General features: G+C 39.4%; 1 protein-coding gene across 1 annotated transcript in view; it reads left to right on the forward strand.

Annotated features, from left to right (window-relative positions):
* Positions 1-1,338: 1,338 nt before the first annotated feature.
* Positions 1,339-21,749, forward strand: part of LOC124609885 (3'-5' ssDNA/RNA exonuclease TatD) — a 62,410-nt gene continuing 41,999 nt past the window's right edge. Inside the window, exons 1-3 of the mRNA XM_047140110.1 lie at positions 1,339-1,600; positions 3,399-3,497; positions 7,990-8,150. Of these exons, the coding sequence (XP_046996066.1) occupies positions 1,426-1,600; positions 3,399-3,497; positions 7,990-8,150 (435 nt within the window). The 5' untranslated portion in view covers positions 1,339-1,425. The remainder of the gene's footprint in view (positions 1,601-3,398; positions 3,498-7,989; positions 8,151-21,749) is intronic.

The following is a 21,749-nucleotide window of genomic DNA, read 5'->3' on the forward strand; positions in this document are numbered from 1 at the left end:
GTCGTATTGATTGCCAATTCTGTGCCTATTTCATGTCCCTGCTTTAGTTTACATTCAACTCATTTGTGATTTAATCCATGTATTTCTTCAATTAGAAAGGCAATGCTTTCGCCTGGACAGTCGTTGTCGGTAAGTTTCTTACTGAGACCGTCTTTATCACAGCGCGACTATAAATTTTTTGCCTTGGATTCACTTTCGCACATTTATAATGATACACATTTTATGTACATTATACCTTCCCCTGCTTCACGGCCGCCTGTCGAGCGGCCGTGCCTGCTTTCTTTTCACGGTAGTAGTGACCCATGACCAACTCGAAACTTGGTTTTTCGTAGTACGAGGTTGATGGTGTACACTCTATCTCACTGTTATGTTTTTCTGTTTGCGTTTTTCGTAGTACGAGGTTGATGGTGTACACTCTATCTCACTGTTATGTTTTTCTGTTTGCCTACTACTTTTTTCACGACTTCTGTAATAATGTTCATTATCACAACATACGTTGTATTGTTATTGTTGCACACTGAGTACTTTTTGCTGGTTTTTGATATTTTATTCTGCAGTACGACGTTGATGTTGTACATACTATTGTTGCATACTACGTCTTTCGCTGACTTTTCTAATAATGTAACACGAAACACACGTATTATCGTGATGTACGCCGCATTTGTTGCACATTAAGCACTTTTCTACTGTGTTTTGATACTGTATTCAATTCTGGAGCTAACACAACGTATGTATATTTGGTGCCGTCTTGCCATTATCGTTAAATAAATCAGCAGCATTTTGATTGTCGAACGTTTCTTATCTGACTGTATCTAGCACAATATTATTATACGTTTTTATTGAGTAATCTACAGAAAAATTCAGCCATGTAGAAGAACAGTAGTATACAATAATAATAATCATCTACGGTCATTTCAAATGGTCTTTGGTGGTCAGGTTGGTTGGAGACAGGGGCCGGGAGGAGAATCTAATAGCAGTGATTTATCACCAAGAGTCCTTCCAACATGAACGTAGTATGAGAAAACTAAATACGGAACGTTTCGGCAATCATTTTTCTACCAGATTATTTAGTATTGCGAGTTTCACACTGTTTCCGTCAATTGGTCGCTTTTCAGAATCTGCAAGTTCTATGCGGAAAGATTATCATGATGAGAAGTAACTTAAAAGAATTCGGGGTCTAAATTTTTCCCTCTGCAACGCGATCAAATTACAAGGAATGTACCTTGTTACGTGGTAGAAGAATTTTATGACCCTTATTTGAGACGAGATTTGACAATAGAGCATATTAGTCAAAACATTTACATGTGCGTAAGTCTTTGATAATTTGTAAACATCGCTGCATGAGTCATGTAGTGTAGATAGTAGAACAATTGAGGGTGTTGCTGTGGGCAGGTTTACGGTTTGTAATCCGTTCCACATCGTATAATGGCTACACATTCTGGTAATGCTACTGAAGGCAAAAATGACAGCGAGAAACCTGTGACTTCTCCGCTCCAAGAGTGCTACGAAAATTACATTCTTATTGATATTGGTGCGAACTTAACCAATAAAAAGTATGGCAGGGATTTGGATTCCGTTGTACAGAGAGCTAAAGACGCCGGTGCGTTTATTTGATGATGTTTAGTACATATATATATATAACATATGACTCGGGAGATGTATTTATATTGGTTAATCATGCCCTTTATTTGAGACCTCCATGCGAAAACAGTACTTTGTCTTTTTTAAAAATATAATTGAATTTTAAGAGGCGTAATTTGCCTGCACGTCATAATAGTGTGGGAACTACGTATTTAGTTGTTTATGCGAATCTATATAGTATCGGTTATTTGCAGTTAAAAACTCTGTACAAACATTTTTTTAATTGTATGTTGATTTTCAAGTACATCGATGTTATAAATCTTGTGTTAAGTAGTTAGATATTGGTGAGAGACAGTTCTCGTAAGTTGGGGAGTGTAAGACGTATGAAACGCAGGTGTCTGAATCCTGACCGTTTTGCTTCATAAGCCTCTTCACGAAATAATTAAAATACTACTTGAGTACCAGCCGTTGCATATCACAAAACAGCACATTTTAAAATTTTTAGTGAACAACGTAACACATTCTAATGGATACACCTTTGATTGACGTAGAATGAGATTATACGTAAATAGTTAGCTGTTATTTACATATTTTTTCGAAATATTCTATATAATTTCGAAATTACTCTCTATATAGCCATGATACTTATATCTAGGAAGGTTTTGCGGAATCAGTTTGAGTACCAGCAGCTAACAAATTCTATATTATAAGTTAACAAGTTCAAATTGTGTATACAGTCGAATCAAAGGAAGAAAGAATTCTTTGCAACAACACGGTACTGAAAGTTATTTTGCTCATGTACATCATTACTGAAGTACAGTATCATTTTCTGGGGATTGTACACCAGACCAAAACAGTTTACAGAAACAAAAGACAATTACAAGAATAATGAAACAAGAAAGAAGCAGAAAATATATAAAAATATCTCTCTCTCTCTCTCTCTCTCTCTCTCTCTCTCTCTCAGCATTTACATAATGGGTCGAAAAAAGTATACTGACTAAAGAAAACCATTTTCCTAGTTACTGCAACACCACATTATGCAAAAAAAAAGTATATATCATACAGGAACGAAACTATAACAGACTACTCAAAAACAAAAAAAAAATCTTATCTTCAAGTAGTGAGCTTTAAAAAGACTGTGGCAGCCTATTTATTGCTAAACTGCTTTTACTTGGGTTCAGAGCACTCACAGTGTGACAACACACCATTCATAAGAGGTTTTAATTGTAGAAATAAGTTCTCAATGTACAGTACAGTATGTAGTCTCATTAATAGATCTAGTTTGTTAAAAAAAATGTTGCATTCGGAAGGTTGTCATTTTCTCATCCAGCCACCCTGGTTCACGTTTTCTATATTTTTGCTAAATAATTCCATCCAAGTAATTCCTTCAGAAAGACCAAGACATCATGATGAAAACATTGATACATATTCTACATGTACCAATATATTTTGAGCTCGTCATCCCCATTGCATTATGGTGACAAATCCTACATCACTGGCAAGTGAGCCTTCAAGAAATAAGTAAATAAACTTAAGCTTCACTGTGGGAAAAAGTCATAACTACCTGGCAGTGCATTGGCTAATTTTATAGAGTGCTGTTCTGTGGCTGCTGATTTTATATGGTGTTGGTATTGGGAAGAGGGAGGGGTGCAGAACATGAAACGTGACAAATTCCATGACATGCTGTATGAATATTTTGTGTAAAGTTTTTGGATGGCTTTCTGAAACAGGAAATTTGTTTCAGCAGAACAGGCAAATATTATCTTGAAAACTAATTGAATTGTGATAGTAATAAGACTTTATTGGTTGTGTTGCAGGTGTTCAAAAAATAATAGTTACAGGCACGTCACTGCGTTCAAGTAAGGAAGCCCTTCGCCTTACAAGAATATTTCCTGGCACACTGTATTCAACAGCAGGTAATTCCATTTCATTGTTTATAATCTCGGTTTCAGACAATGTCTGCTATAAACATTTGAGATATTTTCCTCAAGACAGTGGACCATTCATTTTGTGATGCTTCTGGTTACGAGAATGATGATATAGTGAAACAAGAATGTGCCAAAACCAAGCAGTGACCTATAGCTGTGACACAACGGTAATAGTACAATCCAATTAGGTCATTGGGTGTACTGCTAATACAAAAAAACTGGGTCAGCATAAGCATCTGATTTCACCCGTCTGCTTTGACTCATGACATAATGGTGTGGTGTGAGACGTCATTACAGCATGGAGTTTTTGAGTTCGTTGTGATTGTAGATGTCGTGCTATTGTATTTGATGGCGCACTCTTGTGGCAGATGTGGACTTGCTGAGTTTAACTTGTGGTATTGGGTTCATTTGAGTTTTGGTTGTCATAGTTAGTGATTAAGGTTCTTTTTTGTTAGGTCTGATTAGTTTGGTGGTTGTTGTCTGGAAAGATCCTTCTTTTTTTTCCATTAGGTGTGGATATCACAGTGAAGTTAATGTGTGTGTGTGGGGGGGGGGGGGGTGAAGGGGGGGGCGGTTGGTTCCACTTTTTGGAATTGTAGGTGTTGGTTATTTAGTATTGATAGCTGCACTTGAGCTGTATAGGTGAAGGGAAACATCCGATTCACGTGGTTTTGTTGGTATAGCAGAATGCTGTAATTTAAATTTTTTATACTATTTGTTTTGGGATGGTGTGGTGTTCTTTTACTGTTGTATATTTTGCATGTGCTTGCACTACATGAACAATTTTCCGTGGTTGTCCTATTAGTTTCATTTTTATTTTCGGAGTGAGCCATTATTGTGTCTTCTTTATTTTTGTTCGTGTCATTGTCATTTTGTATATGCTGGAAGTAGCAGTTTTCACCATATTGATGACATCATGGGTTAAAGCAAATGATTGGAATCGGACACTTCTGTAATGCCCAAAAAACTGCAAAGTATCTACACTTTCATTCTAATGCTGTGTTCATACTCTGTAGTTGACATTATTTTCACTTAGCCAGTGGTGATCTGCACCATGCCAAGGTTGTAGCTTGTTTCTCTGTTAATAAAATCATCATCTTTGTGGATGTTGACAGCATCGCTGAAAACATAGCCTTGAAACAGAAAGCAGGTGTGTCTTCATTTATTTCTAATCCTTCAGGTGTCCTTTATTTGAGTAGACTTGACAGTTGTTACAATTGTCCCAACTACATATGCCACGGTGATTCTCACTTCTGTCCTTCGTAGTGCAGAAAATTGGTCTTATTAAACAGCTAGATGTCATAACTAAATAAAATTGCATAGTGCATGTGCACATACATTCAGCCATGACAACTACAGTTGGCTACCAAGACAAATGAGGTTCTAAATAAACTAGTCACTCAGTAAACCACTGAAAGTTTACATGCACAGAACAACACTTATTTGCTGTCTCACACCATTTTGCCTCATTGTGTAGACAGGGGTCATGGCTCATTGAGAGCATAATGGTGTGAAAGTGAAGGCAGTGAATTGCACTTAATAGATTAATGAGCTTAAAAAAATAATTCCTGACAAGTGATTCAGGCAAAGTTACTAGGTGTTCCTATGTAGGTCATTAGGCTCTGATAATGTGTTACAGCTATAACATGACCTCATGTATGTTGGGCTACCATCATTCTGAAATTTGAGTAGGAGCCTTCAAATTAAGAGAACCTGCTCTTTACATTAGGTAAAGATCCAGTATCTGACGTGCCTGCTTTAAAGTGAAATTTCATAGTTTTTCCATGATAGAAAGAAGTTTGTTTGATTAATTGTCTTATCCACTCCGATGTCAATGTAAACCTTTGGGATAAATTTTACAAAAGTCAGTCCACACACACACTGTGTGTTCATAGTAGAGCGCAGATGCTGGTAACGTGTCTCCCTGTCCAGTTGGAGGCAACAAATGGGATAGTACGTACTAGTTAGTGAACAGCTGTTGACCATTGTAGAGGCAGAAAAAGAAGATCCCTGATAGTTCAAATGGTTCAAATGGCTCTGAGCACTATGGGACTTAACATCTGAGGTCATCAGTCCCCTAGAACTTAAACCTAACTAACCTCAGGACATCACACACATCCATGCCCGAGGCAGGATTCGAACCTGCGACCGTAGCGGTCGCGCGGTTCCAGACTGAAGCGCCTAGAACCTCTCAGCCACACCGGCCGGCTCCCTGATAGTTGCAGTGGGCTTGGCGCAGCTGCTTCATGAGTCTTACTCAACCAGTCACACAACATGATTTTGTATTAGTCCCGTTGCAATGCTTAAGTGCTATTGCAGCTCAGTAGACAACTGTTGTTTTCACCTGCAACAGTTTACAATTTACGATTGAGAGCTGGCAACAGCATTGCCTGTTGTCAGGTACTTCTTTCGCTGGTTCTGTTGTAGATACCTCTTCATACCACTAAGATATGACTTAATGATAATTTTTGTGGGCAGACTTTCATTCAGATTTTGCTCTTGCTGCATATTGAAGGTTTTATAAGTGTTATAAAAAAATCACATGTGTGCCTTTTAAATGAAAATGTTATCTATGATGTTATCAAAAGTATTGATAGTTATGCCAGAATAACATGAATTACGTTCGTAGTGTGGATGACACACTCTTCATTTTCTGCTTTTGTTGTTTACAGGAGTTACTTGTGTAGGTATATACAGGACTTTTGCACAGTCTATGCTGAGTTGTTATTAATCGTTTCATCTAGAAAGGCAGAAACTTCATTGTGGTGACTGATTTGTGGCATAGCCTGAGGTATAGTTATGTTGGAAGGTGACACTTCAATTGAGTTGACAAAGCCAGTGAATGTGATATGTAATATTCACTGGGTACTTGTACATAGTTTGTTACAGGCTTTCTGAATTTTCCCTAGACTTTTAGTTTTATGATGGAGGGTGGTTAAAAATGGAAAAGTGCATTTATTATAGTGTAAACTGCGCTAAAAGTCAGTTTGATACCATAACCTTTATTTAATGGTCCAACCTAGCAGAGTCCTTGGGCATGTTACTGGTCAGCCTGTCACAACACCCAAAATTTCAGAGATTAGGAGGGTGATAGTCCAATAACACACTGTAACCCAGTAATGAAAATGATAATGTGTGGCAAAAGCAGGAAGTGCTGTTGAAGTGTTTTTCTCCCAAAATTCAGTTTGATCGCACTCTATCACTTAGTATGTTAATGTTGTTACATTTAATTATATTGTATTTCTCCAACTATTGAAATAAAAACATCATTGCATCATTGGCTATACAGATTGGCTATTTTGCATCCTATCTTTCCATGTCAGCTCATGACCAAGTGTTGCCACAAGAAGTGGAGCCCCTTGACGCCCCTCTTGGGAGGTGACCATCACAGAAAAGGGTACTGTCACCTCTGCAAAAGTGTTACTTTGCCACAGTTGAATTCACAGGATGCAGGTTTGTGATGATATCCATTTGTCTGAGGGGGATCAGCTCTTAATATGGTCCCACCTGAGATAGTGCACAGAAACTTTTCAACAGTAGCTGTATAGGGCCAGGTTTAAGAAATTCCACAGCAAGTTATCAGGGAAAAAATCCTTCTTGACAGTCCGGGAGAGTGGTAAGGTTGTTAGCAGAATATGCTGCAAGCAGTGACATTTCATACCTGGATTATTAGTAGTGGGGAAGTTACTGTTGTTGATGGTTGCCAATAAGGACTCCTGGGCAAATAATGTTACGAAATGTTATTGGAGAGGTCAATTTGATTGTAAAATTGACTGCACAGTGTAAATTATCATTTATGTTTTGTTTCTGATTTACATGTTTGCAACTTCTCTGTGATAGCACGATGTTCAGCTATGCAACAACTGTAGCTGGCAGAGCCAGTCAGTATTGCTGAGAGATGGGGGTTACTGATATCATGTTAATATATTTGAACTTAGCCATAGGTGGCCAGTTTTCATTATGAAGGAGTGTTTTTGGTTTGTTATGTTTGCACCTGTGGTTGTGATCATAATTCCTAGACTCAGAATGAAGGGGTTATTAAAATGTTTCGGGTTCATATGTAGAGTTTATCAAGTACTTTCTTAAGCTCTCAGTGCGGAATCCATTGTGCACGTCCACACTACGTGTGTGTTGTGGGGCCTTGCTTGTGATTTACAGTACCTTGTGCTGTGTGACCTGCATGCTGTGTGGTCATGTTGGAGCTGCATATCCTCAGACTGGAGCTACATATGTCTAATAAGAATCATTTTTATGGACTCTCCTCTCTCACTGCTGAGGCCAGATTCAGTAGCCAGAGACTGTGTGTGTGTGTGTGTGTGTGTGTGTGTGTGTGTGTGAGAGAGAGAGAGAGAGAGAGAGAGAGAGAGAGAGAGAGAGCAGGAGCAGGATATGCAACCACAATGTATTGTTTTCCCTTTTTTAAATTCTAATTTACCCTTAAAGACGTCATCTGATTGTAATAGTTAATTTTAAATTTCAGGCATACATCCACATGATGCAAAGTCTTGGACAGAGGGCTATTTAGATGATTTAAGGGATATTGCATCAAATCCAGAATGTGTAGCTATTGGAGAATGTGGATTAGATTACAACCGTGATTTTTCTACACCGGATATGCAGAGAGAGGTGTTGGAGAAACAGGTAATTAGTAATTTAACAGCTAAGAGATAGTTTGCTACATTAACCAAATGATGGGGCAAAAAATCCTTAGTATATATTTGTGAACCCAAATTGTCTTGATAGTTTCGGTTATTGATGGCATTGAAGTTACACAGTTTACAGACATGGTCATATGCCAAAACAGGCTATGCAACAGATGGCTGATATTGTTTACAGGGCATGGGTAATATTGTTCACACTCCAGAGGTGAGTGCAAGTGTATATTGTTGTGTTCCTCACTCCCTCCCGCAATACCATTTGTGGGTTATGTGCAGCAGGTATGAACAGTGAATGATGTGTTTCTTTGCAAGTATGTAATTATCATCATTATGCTTGAACATATTTTTGTCGTAGAATTCTAGCCAACAGTCTGCACTTTTGCATACTCTTTGTACTGTTAAGAAATTGTACTGCTAAGTTCAGTATAATTTTGGGGATTTATAATCCCATTTTTGTTCTTCAGATTGCATTATTTCACTGGATTGGCAAATACAAATGAGCTACAGTATACATTAGGAATTAATGGACAAGTGCTGTTACCACAGACTGTTGTACTGTTTGTTTGAAGAATAATGATAAAGTTCTCATCCACTTCTGTTTCCCTACAGTTGTGATTACTGTGCCTCTTTCCTGCACCAGCAATGTTGAGATGGTTCTTATAATACTTGGTCACATTGAGAGGCATCAGTAAAGCCACTCTTTAAGTTTGTGACTGTCTACTACAACATGTGTGTGTGTGTGGGGGGGGGGGGGGGGGTGGTGGTAGCAGTTAAGTTCCTTTACGGAGCTGTTTTTGAAGACACGTAAATGGCCTCAGAAGTTGTCATAGTCGACCAAAACATTATTGCACCTGGCAGTGAGGATGCTTTGGTTAGCTTATCGTGAGTAGGCACATAATCGGGATTAGTAGTATATGCACAACTGACCTGAAAACATTGGCAGTATGATGTACATTCCTTAGTCACCACAGTACTTCTTTACTGTAACATCAATGCGCGTTTCCAGTACCGGCCAAGTGCAATAATACCGTGATTGAGTAGTATAGTGAACCAACACTGAGTTGAACACTGTCATTAAATTGATCGAAGACGGTCAGAAAAAGATGTATCTAATGGTAGAATTGACAGTGGTTTATAGTAACTTGCATGAAGGTTTGAACTAGCAGAAACTGTGTACAAAGTTTGTCCTCCATGCAATGATAAGGGAGAAAGTGAACAGTAGAGCTGTGTTATTAAGTGTTGTTATCCTTAATTGACAGTTATGCAAACACTTGGCACAAGCGTTTTACTGGTTGTGAACTGCTCCTACAGAAAAGCTATTAGAACTAAAATTTAGGCACCACATGAACAGGTGGAGAAGTACACATCAGTTAATCCTATTTTCACCTAATAGTTTCCTGTGTACACTAAACAACCGAGAGTTTGGTTGTAATCTTAGAACAGAGCACTACACCAAATCAATGAGAAATTTGTGCACTAAATTGTAATGTTTTGAATGTATTCTTTGAAACATAGCTCAGGTCTCTGTAATGTAACCATTCATTGATTTATGAAAAGTCACTGATACATGTTTGAACTTTTAAAACACTATAGACGATTTAATTGGAACAAATTGCAAATGTGCACCATTAAGAGTCAAAAACACTGAATTAAAAAGCACAACTAAATCAATTTTTAAGAAAATACTTATTTCTGGGAAGTGTAACTCAATTCTGCCTGGGTTTTTCTTTTTGTAATGTTATGTAATAACCAGACAAATATTGCTATTTTATGATCTGTTTATTCTTTTCATTTGCACCAAAATGTTACAAAACTTGTACATGGAACAAATTGACACAGATTGGTCCTGCATTGTAACTATTGCAAATTTTAGCTAGAACTCTGTTGCAGATTACAATAATGGCTAAGTGATGTATTTTGAAACATTATTAGTGCTTAAACATGATAAATCTCCAATTATACTTTTATATAAATCCAAGTGTTGAAAAATGTTCTACCAGAATTGCAAATTCACTTTACGTAAGTTAAATCATCATTAAGTATGTTTTTCTGTATAAAATTTCATTAGTTGCGTTATGCTAACAGTTAATTCTATAAGGTAATAAATTACTTTTTGATTAAGAGATGAATTTTCAGTCCTAATACATCTAACATTTCCAAAGTAAACAGTTTGAGCATGTGATTTCAGGCATTAATGTAAAACTGATTTTGAAAGCCAAAAAGAAGCCTATATAAGCATGAAGGAATAAACATATCCTAGTGCAATCAAGAATGGTCATATTATCAGTCGCTTAAAAAATTTGTTTTTTTATACACGACCTGTTTTTCAGGACTATCATCAGTTCTGGCATTAAGAACTTCATAATTTTGTCTCCTGGTCTGTCACATTACAGCTCATAACTGGTTGAAGTTACATACACTTGATTTGAAAATCATAATGCTGTCTCTGATGCAAGTTTGTCCATTATTAGAGATACAAGTTAGTATGTTTGTTCAGAATTAAAATTAATTGATTTAAAGTTCCTCTCTCGAAATAACTTGATTGCAGTCATGAAGGTTGGTTGTAAATGGTCACACTGTGCTCAATAACAAAGTATATTACTTGTGGAGGCCTCAATAAAATCTCAAGTAATTACAATAATTTTACTCCTCTGCAAAAACTGCCACTGTGCAACAGGCCAAAGGAGGCCACAGTCAGAGAAAATGCACACCGCCACAGCTATGCTGGTATGCTTACGTGGTAAGGAAATAAAACTTCTAAATAGGTATGTGAAATATCTACAGGACTGGAAAAATTGCTTTCAAAAGTCAGTGGTGAAGAAGAATTTGATTGTATTGTTTTGATCGCAAAACACAGCGTGTATACCTCCATTGAGATAATTTTTACTGCTCTTTTATTTTATTTATTCTTTTTTTACATGACACACTCCAGATTTCTTTGCCAACAAAACAACAAACCATCAGCAAGTCACATCTACTATTTTGACATCTACAGAGAGATTCTAAAATCCATCATATGGCATGTGGTGGAGGGTACCTATACCATTACTAGTTATTTCCTTTTGTGTTCCACTTGCAAATAAAGAAAGGGAAAAACAACTGTCTATATGCCTCCGTATGAACTCAAATGTTTCGTATCTTGTTTTTGTGGTCCTTATGTGCAATGTATGAATTTTCTCAGTAGTGTTCTTTGAAAAGAATGTCGCCTTCCCTCCAGGGATTCCCATTTGAGTTCCTGAAGCATCTGTGTAACACTTGCATGTTGTTCGAACCTACCAGTAACAAATCTAGCAGCCTGCCTCTGAATTGCTTGGATGTTGTCCTTTAATTTGACCTGATACAGATTGCAAACATTTGAGCAGTACTCGCAAATAGTCACACCAGTGTCCTAAATGCGGTCTCCTTTACAGATGAACCGCGCTTTCATAGAATTCTCCCAATAAACTGAAGTTGACCACTTGCTTTCCCTATCACAATCCTCACATGCTCATTCCATTTCATATCGCTTTGCAGTGTTACGTCCAGATATTTGAATGACATGACTGTGTAAAGCAGGACTCTACTAATGCTGTATCTGAACATTACAGATTTGTTTTTCCTACTCATCTCCATTAACTTACATTTTTCTACTTTTAGAGCTAGCTGTCATTCGTCACACCATCTAGAAATTTTGTCCAAGTCCTCTTGTATCCTCCTACAGTCACTCAGTTTCGACATCCTACTATACACCACAGGCAATGGCCTTGCCGCAGTGGATACCCCGGTTCCCATCAGATCACCGAAGTTAAGCGCTGTCGGGCATGCCTGTCATTTGGATGGGTGACCATCCAGGCCGCCATGCACTGTTGCCATTTTTCGGGGTGCACTCAGCCTCATGATGCCAGTTGAGGAGCTACTCAACCGAATAGTATCGGCTCCGGTCAAAGAACACCATCGTAATGACCAGGAGAGCGGTGTGGTGACCACACGCCCCACCTATCCGCATGCTCAGCTGAGGATGACACAGCGGTCGGATGGTCCCGATGGGCCACTTGTGGCCTGATGACAGAGTGAGTGCTATACACCACAGCATCATCAGGAAACAACTGCATATTACTGCCCACCCTGTTCGCCACGTCATTTATGTGTATAAAGAATAAGAGCAGTCCTATCACACTTCCAAAAGAATAATAGTGGTGCTATTGCACTTCCCTGGGGCATTCCTGACGATACCTTTGTCTCTCGTGAACACTCACCATCAAGGAGAACATACTAGGTTCTATAACTTGAGAAGTCTGAGAGCCACTCGCATATTTGTGAACCTTCCACATGCTCGTATCTTCTTTAACAACCCACGATGGGGCATTGTATCAAATGCTTTCCAGAAGTCTATAAATATGGAACCTGCCTGTTCTCCTTTATCTATAGTTAGCACTGTATCATGTGAGTAAAGGGCAAGCTGCATTTTGAATGAGCAATGCTTTATAAAACCATGCTGATTCATGGACATGAGCTTCTCGGTCTCAAGAAAATTCAGTTAAATTTGAACTGAGAATATGTTCAAGGATTCTGCAGCAAACTGATGTTAGAGCTATTGGTCAGTAATTTTGCAGGCCCATTCTTGTGCCCTTCTTACATACAGGGGTCACCTGCACTTTTTCAAGTCACTTGGGACTTTGTGCTGGGTGAGATTCAAAATAAATGCGAGCTAGGTAAGGGGCCAGTGTCAGAAGTACTGTTTGAAATACCGAATAAGCATTGCATCTGGATCTAGTGTTGTATTTGTTTTCAGCCCAATCAGTCTTTTCTCTAGACCAGGAATGCTTATTACTGTGTCTTATATATCGTATCGGAGGCTGTTCAAATGATCAAACAATGGTAGATTGTAGGATTCTCCTCTTTGAACAATTTCTTGATCAAGGAATTTAAAACTTTGGCTTTCATTTTGCTATCTTCAACTGCCACACCACACTGGTCAACATGTTACAGGATGTAAGCTTTAGACCCACTTAGCGATTTTACATGTGACCAGAATTGTCTCGGGTTTTCTGCCAGATCATTTGCTAAGGTATGACAGTGGTAGTTTATTGTATGCTTCACTCACAGATCTTTTCACAGATGCACGAATCTCTACTAGCCATTGCCTGTTGTCATTTATGTGTTCTCTTTTGAACCAAGAGTGCGACAGCCTCTGCTTCCTCAGCATTTTCCGAAACTTTTTGTTAAACCATGGTGGGTCTTCTCCATCCTTAACCCACGTACTAGGCACGTAATTCTCCAGACCACAATTTACAATCTGCATAAACTTTGCCCATAGTTCCTCTATGTCCATCTTAATTGGAACTAAGTGAGGTCAGTTCACAGTCTAAATAAGATACTAATAACTGCTTATCTGCTCTTCCTAGTAGGAACACTCTCTTAGATTTCTTACCTGATTTATTAACTTACGTAATTGTTGATATAATGACATCATGATCACCAATTGACATTTTTATTATGGAATTGTCAGTAACGTCTGGCTTATTTCTAGCTACAGGATCTAAGATACTTCCACTGAGCGTGAGCTGTTGAACTAGCTGCTCAAAGTAGGAAACTCATTCAAAAGTACTTTGAATGACTGTTTGTACCCCATGCAATGATTCCATAGACATCCCAGTTTATACTCGGTAGGTTAAAGTCATCTCCAAATACTAAAACCCTCTAACTTATCCACCAGATTTGTCATCTGTGGACTGTTCCTTGTTCCCAGAACCACAAATGTACCTGAAGCTTGACGTGATTGAGAAAATCTAGAACTCTGCGACACACACACTGGAAACAGATCCAGAAAAAAGTTTCTTCAAGATCATATAGAGATTGTAAACTTGTTTTAAGCACAGTATCATATCGTTTATATCATATTTTTTTGTAAATAAGGGCAACACTTATATATCCTTGCTACTGAATTTGGTTTTACCTTATGACAGGAGCCGCTAAAACGAACCACTTGAGAAAGAGTCATATACACAGTTTTTGAAGTTGGATTCCGAGATTTTGGAAGCTTTCAAAATTCGTTCATACCAGTAATGATAGGACACTGTCGAAATGCGTAGTTGTTGAAAGGAAGGAATAGTCCGTGGTGTGAGGAGGAACACAGTGTAAAGAAAATTATTAGGAAGTAACGACAGATTAGCAGGAAAGATTGAAATTCCATAATTTTTTCCAACCATTTCCTGTTCCTTGTCCCCTAGACCAGGGCTTGGGAAGGTTTTGCTCACATTCAAAATATGTTTTTGTACTATACCAGTTGAAGGAAAAATCGTAACCCTAAAGATTCAACATTGCTGGTAAATTTTATAGTTGGCTCTGCTCTTTGATGCTTTTTCAGCAACTGGGAAGTAGATTTTTGAAGGATATTTTATTTCAGCTGCGGGTTCAATCCATTTGTCGTTTCAAAGAGTTCTATTTGAAACGTGACTATAATAGTCTTCGTTGATTTCAGAGAAATGAATTTTGAAAACATGAAAGTAATGAAGTAACTATGTTACCTGTGTATTGAAACCTGTAGTTACAAATGTAAGAAAACTTAAAACATGTAGTTAACAATGTAGGAAAAGATAGATTACTGCTTACCACAAAGAAGGCACATCAAGTTGCAGACAGGCATGATTATATGACACTCAGATGTAGCTTTCAGCCACAGACTTCGTTTGTAAAGAATGAGAGATACAGGTGCGCGCGCCCACACACACACACACACACACACACACACACACACACACTTCGGCTTGAGATGCTGTAGTTGACAGTTGTGTGTGCTTCGATAATTTAGAAACCACTAATGTCTCAGGGGAACATGAATGCCATTACTGCCTGTAGCTAATTGGTTTAAAATATGGAGAAGAAAACTGACATTTTTCATTGTGTAATTTACCAGATGAAAAACTTAAGCACATACAATGAAATTCGTATTTTACAAAGATATCATTTACGTATGAATATTTTTATAAGTATACCTTTGCTAGTGTTGGAGGTCAAATAAAATAGTCAACTTTGTAATATGTGTGTTTTTACAGAAGGTCCTGTATTCTCCTAAATTTTGGTAAGTGTCATGGAAGACTTTTTTTGTAGTTAAAAGTATTGTTTTGCATTTTGCATAGACACATTCTTTGTGGGATTTCTTAATCATCTTCCCCCTCCCGCCATTTCTATGTAAATTACATTCAACTTCATATTTTGATTATGTTGGGTTCTTCATATTGAATTCACGTTATTTTGTTGTAATTTGCTTTTTCTGTGGTGTTTTTAGTACACTATCCACATTATATTTTGTATACTGCGTGCATGTCTGTTCACAAGTGTACATGTACGTGTGTGTGTGTGCATGTTTATTTGTAGCTTTTTGCTTATAATTAGTGTGCTGCTCCAAATAGTGTAATTCATTCTTTATTTTTCTTCTTTCTTCTCCCTGCTTATATGTTACAGATGTTATACTTAAAAGGGAAACTCCCCATCACAATCCCCTCAGATTTAGTGGTAAGAGGACCCAGTGGACAGCCTGTCAAAAACTAAACACAGATCAAACACAAAAACGGGAAGAAGTTGTACTGAACTGTGAAATAAAAAAAAAATAAAAAAAATTAGCATTGAACAGTCCAGGGACAAGATATGCAATATGGAGCAACAATAATTAGCAACGGTGTCATGGTTAAGCGGTCAAGGTGTTGGATTGCCAAGCAGGCAACTTGTGTTCAGACCTCACTTGTGCCATTTTTTTTTTCCTCTCCTGCTGTTCACTGTATTCAAATTTGTGTCTGTGTCGTGGTGTAATGTCCATTTGCAAGAAAGTGTAAGTTAAGGGACCTTTAAAGACAGTTGAGTCTGCATAACTACTCTATTAGCTGCTAAAAGGAGGTGGCTTTCGAATTAGAATTGCAAACGTTTGATGACAAGGCATGGCATTAATGACAGGACGTGTGTTGTATAGGAATCTCTGATTGGTTTACCTAATTTGTACGCCTAGTGAAATATGCCTCTTTGCCCGATTTAGGTGTCTGTATGAATGTGAATGTGATCACTCCCAAGGAAATGATGAAAACATAATAGTTTGTCATGTAAGTTCCAACAAATGTGTGCAACAGTTTCACAATTGCACAGTTTCTCTGTGCTCTGTCAGAACATATGTTTTAAATGTTTTTGATGTTGCATTCCATTTTGGAAGTTTCGACTCTGGAATCCCTTTGTTGCAACATAGTTCACACCTGTTTATTTGTTGTTGTCATTTCTGTGAAACATGTATGTGATATCTTGCCTGCTCTCATTACTCATCACATTTACTTGGGTTGGTAATGTATTCTTACCACATGACTCATATTCTATAACCGATGTGTAGTATGACAACTGCCAAGACTACAGAAAGAGAACAAACATTTCCATGACGGGACGAACCATTCATAATGTTCGGGGGGGAGGGGGGGGGGGAGAGGGGAAGGCACGAGGGAGTTTTGGACGTGGCTTGTAGAGTGGCAGTCCAACACCATTACCATTTAACTGTGACGCTGCAGCTGTCCAACTTCTCGATATTGCATTTGTTACAGTTAGACTGTTCACCATTTCTGTTTCGCCTTTTTTCACAGTTCAGTACACATTCTTCTTGTTTTCATATTTCATCTGTGTTCAGCTTTTGACAGGCTATCCACTGGGCTATCTTACCACAAAACATTGGGGGAGGGGGGGGATGGAAAGTTTTCCTTGTTAGGAAAATATGTGCATCTTAAATTTAGGAAAATGGGTAATAACTTTTTGGTGACTAGAGGACATTAGAGAATGCTAGCAAAAATAAATTTTGGAAAATTCCTGGCACATTGTATGGGGCCTCGGCCAGTTTGTGAAATAATATGGTACTCATACTTCATGAAATGTTTTACATAGCCTGGCATTATGGACATGCTATTGAATAAATGTGCAGAAAGAAGGGGTTGACTGGATAGGACACAGTCATCATCGAAGTTATCCTTTAAAAAATGAATTATGAGGTATGGCAGTAAAAGAAAGCCTATGACCAATAGAACCACCAGACTTTGTATGTATCTAAAACTTGAGCATTGGGGAATCTGGTTGCAGTGGTAGAGGTATCTTTCTTTTCTGTTTTAATACACTATTAACTACTGAGAAAATAGCTTTATGAAAAGAATATTTAAACTTAAGTCATAAATTATTTTCATTTATAGTTATTTTTGTTTGTGATTTCACTCATTTTGAGGTAAGAGTATGTTGTTGTCGTTGTTGTGGTCTTCAGTCCTTAGACTGGTTTGATGCAGCTCTCCATGCTACTCTATCCTGTGTAAGCTTCTTCATCTCCCAGTACTTACTGCAACCTACATCCTTCTGAATCTGCTTAGTGTATTCATCTCTTGGTCTCCCTCTACGATTTTTACCCTTCACACTGCCCTCCAATGCTAAATTTGTGATCCCCTGATGCCTCAGAACATGTCCTACCAACCGGTCCCTTCTTCTTGTCAAGTTGTGCCACAAACTCCTCTTCTCCCCAATTCTATTCAATACCTCCTCATTAGTTATGTGATCTACCCATCTAATCTTCAGCATTCTTCTGTAGCACCACATTTTGAAAGCTTCTATTATCTTCTTGTCCAAAATATTTATTGTCCATGTTTCACTTCCATACATGGCTACACTCCAAACAAATACCTTCAGAAATGACTTCCTGACACTTAAATCTGTACTCGATGTTAACAAATTTCTCTTCTTCAGAAATGCTTTCCTTGCCATTGCTAGTCTACATTTTATATCCTCTCTACTTCAACCATCATCAGTTATTTTGCTCCCCAAATAGCAAAACTCCTTTACTACTTTAAGTGTCTCATTTCCTAATCTAATTCCCTCAGCGTCACCCGACTTAATTCGACTACAGTCCATTATCCTCGTTTTGCTTTTGTTGATGTTCATCTTGTATCCTCCTTTCAAGACACTGTCCATTCCATTCAACTGCTCTTCCAAGTCCTTTGCTGTCTCTGACAGAATTACAATGTCATCGGCAAACCTCAAAGTTTTTATTTCTTCTCCATGGGTTTTAATACCTACTCCGAATTTTTCTTTTGTTTCCTTTACTGCTTATTCAATATACAGATTGAATAACATTGGGGAGAGGCTACAACCCTGTCTCACTCCCTTCCCAACCACTGCTTCCCTTTCATGTCCCTCGACTCTTATAACTGCCACCTGGTTTCTGTACAAATTGTAAATAGCCTTTCACTCCCTGTATTTTACCCCTGCCACCTTCAGAATTTGAAAGAGAGTATTCCAGTCACCATTGTCAAAAGCTTTCTCTAAGTCTATAAATGCTAGAAAAGTAGGTTTGTCTTTTCTTAATCTTTCTTCTAAGATAAGTCGTAAGGTCAGTATTGCCTCACATGTTCCAACATTTCTACGGAATCCAAACTGATCTTCCCCGAGGTCGGCTTCTACCAGTGTTTCCATTCGTCTGTAAAGAATTCGTGTTAGTATTTTGCAGCTGTGACTTATTAAACTGATAGTTCGGTAATTTTCACATCTGTCAACACCTGCTTTCTTTGGCATTGGAATTATTATATTCTTCTTGAAGTCTGAGGGTATTTCGCCTGTATCATACATCTTGCTCACCAGATGGTAGAGTTTTGTCAGGACTGGCTCTCCCAAGGCCGTCAGTAGTTCTAATGGAATGTTGTCTACTTCCGGGGCCTTGTTTCGTCTTACGTCTTTCAGAGCTCTATCAAACTCATCACGCAGTATCGTATCTCCCATTCTTCTTCATCTACATCCTTTTCCATTTCTATAATATTGTCCTCAAGTACATCGCCCTTATATAGACCCTCGAAATACTCCTTCCACCTTTCTGCTTTCCCTTCTTTGCTTAGAACTGGGTTTCCATATGAGCTCTTGATATTCATACTAGTGGCTCTCTTTTCTCCAAAGGTCTCTTTAATTTTCCTGTAGGCAGTATCTATTTTGCCCCTAGTGAGATAAGCCTCTACATCCTTACATTAGTCCTCTAGCCATCCCTGCTTAGCCATTTTGCACTTCCTGTTGATCTCATTTTTGAGTCGTTTGTATTTCTTTTTGCCTGCTTCATTTACTGCATTTTTATGTTTTCTCCTTTCATCAATTAAATTCAATATTCTTCTGTTACCCAAGGATTTCTCGCAGCCCTCATCTTTTTACCTACTTGATCCTCTGCTGCCTTCACTACTTCATCACTCAGAGCTACCCATTCTTCTTCTACTGTACTTCATTCCCCCACTGCTGTTAATTGTTCCCTTACGCTCTCCCTGAAACTCTGTGCAACCTCTGGTTCTGTCAGTTTAGCCAGGTCCCATCTCCTTAAATTCCAACATTTTTGCAGTTTCTTCAATTTTAGTCTGCAGTTCATAACCAATAGATTGTGGTCAGAGTCCACATCTGCCCCTGGAAATGTCTTACAATTTAAAACCTGGTTCCTAAATCTCTGTCTTACCATTATATAATCTATCTGATACCTACTAGTATCTCCAGGATTCTTCCATGTATCCAACCTTCTTTCATGATTCTTGAACCAAGTGTTAGCTATGATTAAGTTATGCTCTGTGCAAAACTCTACCAGGCGGCTTCCTCTTTCATTTCTTAACCCCAATCCGTATTCACCTACTACGTTTCCTTCTCTCCCCTTTTCTACTCTCGAATTCCAGTCACCCATGACTATTAAATTTTCATCTCCCTTTACTACCTGAATAATTTCTTTTATCTCATCATACATTTCATCAATTTCTTCATCCTGTGCAGAGCTAGTTGGCATACACTCCTGGAAATGGAAAAAAGAACACATTGACACCGGTGTGTCAGACCCACCATACTTGCTCCGGACACTCCGAGAGGGCTGTACAAGCAATGTTCACACGCACGGCACAGCGGACACACCAGGAACCGCGGTGTTGGCCGTCGAATGGCGCTAGCTGCGCAGCATTTGTGCACCGCCGCCGTCAGTGTCAGCCAGTTTGCCGTGGCATACGGGGCTCCATCGCAGTCTTTAACACTGGTAGCATGCCGCGACAGCATGGACGTGAACCGTATGTGCAGTTGACGGACTTTGAGCGAGGGCGTATAGTGGGCATGCGGGAGGCCGGGTGGACGTACCGCCGAATTGCTCAACACGTGGGGCGTGAGGTCTTCACAGTACATCGATGTTGTCGCCAATGGTCGGCGGAAGGTGCACGTGCCCGTCGACCTGGGACCGGACCTCAGCGACGCACGGATGCACGCCAAGACCGTAGGATCCTACGTAGTGCCGTAGGGGACCGCACCGCCACTTCCCAGCAAATTAGGGACACTGTTGCTCCTGGGGTATCGGCGAGGACAATTCGCAACCGTCTCCATGAAGCTGGGCTACGGTCCCGCACACCGTTAGGCCGTCTTCCGCTCACGCCCCAACATCGTGCAGCCCGCCTCCAGTGGTGTCGCGACAGGCGTGAATGGAGGGACGAATGGAGACGTGTCGTCTTCAGCGATGAGAGTCGCTTCTGCCTTGGTGCCAATGATGGTAGTATGCGTGTTTGGCGCCGTGCAGGTGAGCGCCACAATCAGGACTGCATACGACCGAGGCACATAGGGCCAACACCCGGCATCATGGTGTGGGGAGCGATCTCCTACACTGGCCGTACACCACTGGTGATCGTCGAGGGGACACTGAATAGTGCACGGTACATCCAAACCGTCATCGAACCCATCGTTCTACCATTCCTAGACCGGCAAGGGAACTTGCTGTTCCAACAGGACAATGCACGTCCGCATGTATCCTGTGCCACCCAACGTGCTCTAGAAGGTGTAAGTCAACTACCCTGGCCAGCAAGATCTCCGGATCTGTCCCCCATTGAGCATGTTTGGGACTGGATGAAGCGTCGTCTCACGCGGTCTGCACGTCCAGCACGAACGCTGGTCCAACTGAGGCGCCAGGTGGAAATGGCATGGCAAGCCGTTCCACAGGACTACATCCAGCATCTCTACGATCGTCTCCATGGGAGAATAGCAGCCTGCATTGCTGCGAAAGGTGGATATACACTGTACTAGTGTATGCTCTGTTGCCTGTGTCTATGTGCCTGTGGTTCTGTCAGTGTGATCATGTGATGTATCTGACCCCAGGAATGTGTCAATAAAGTTTCCCCTTCCTCGGACAATGAATTCACGGTGTTCTTATTTCAATTTCCAGGAGTGTATAAACTTGTACTACTGTAGTAGGCATGGGCTTCGTGTCTATCTTAGCCACAATAATGCGTTCACTATGCTGTTTGTAGTAGCTTACCCGCACTCCTATCTTTTTAAACATTATTAAACCTACTCTTGCATTACCCCTATTTGATTTTGTATTTATAACCCTGTATTCATCTGACCAAAAGTCTTGTTCCTCCTGCCACCGAACTTCACTAATTCCCACTATATCTAACTTTAACCTATCCATTTCCCTTTTTAAATTTTCTAACCTACCTGCCCGATTAAGGGATCTGACATTCCACGCTCCGATCCGTAGAACGCCAGTTTTCTTTCTCCTGATAACGATGTCCTCTTGAGTAGTCCCCGCCCGGAGATCCGAATGGGGGAC

This window comes from Schistocerca americana, chromosome 1 (genome assembly GCF_021461395.2).
Source record: "Schistocerca americana isolate TAMUIC-IGC-003095 chromosome 1, iqSchAmer2.1, whole genome shotgun sequence".
Taxonomy (NCBI): Eukaryota; Metazoa; Arthropoda; class Insecta; order Orthoptera; family Acrididae; genus Schistocerca; species Schistocerca americana.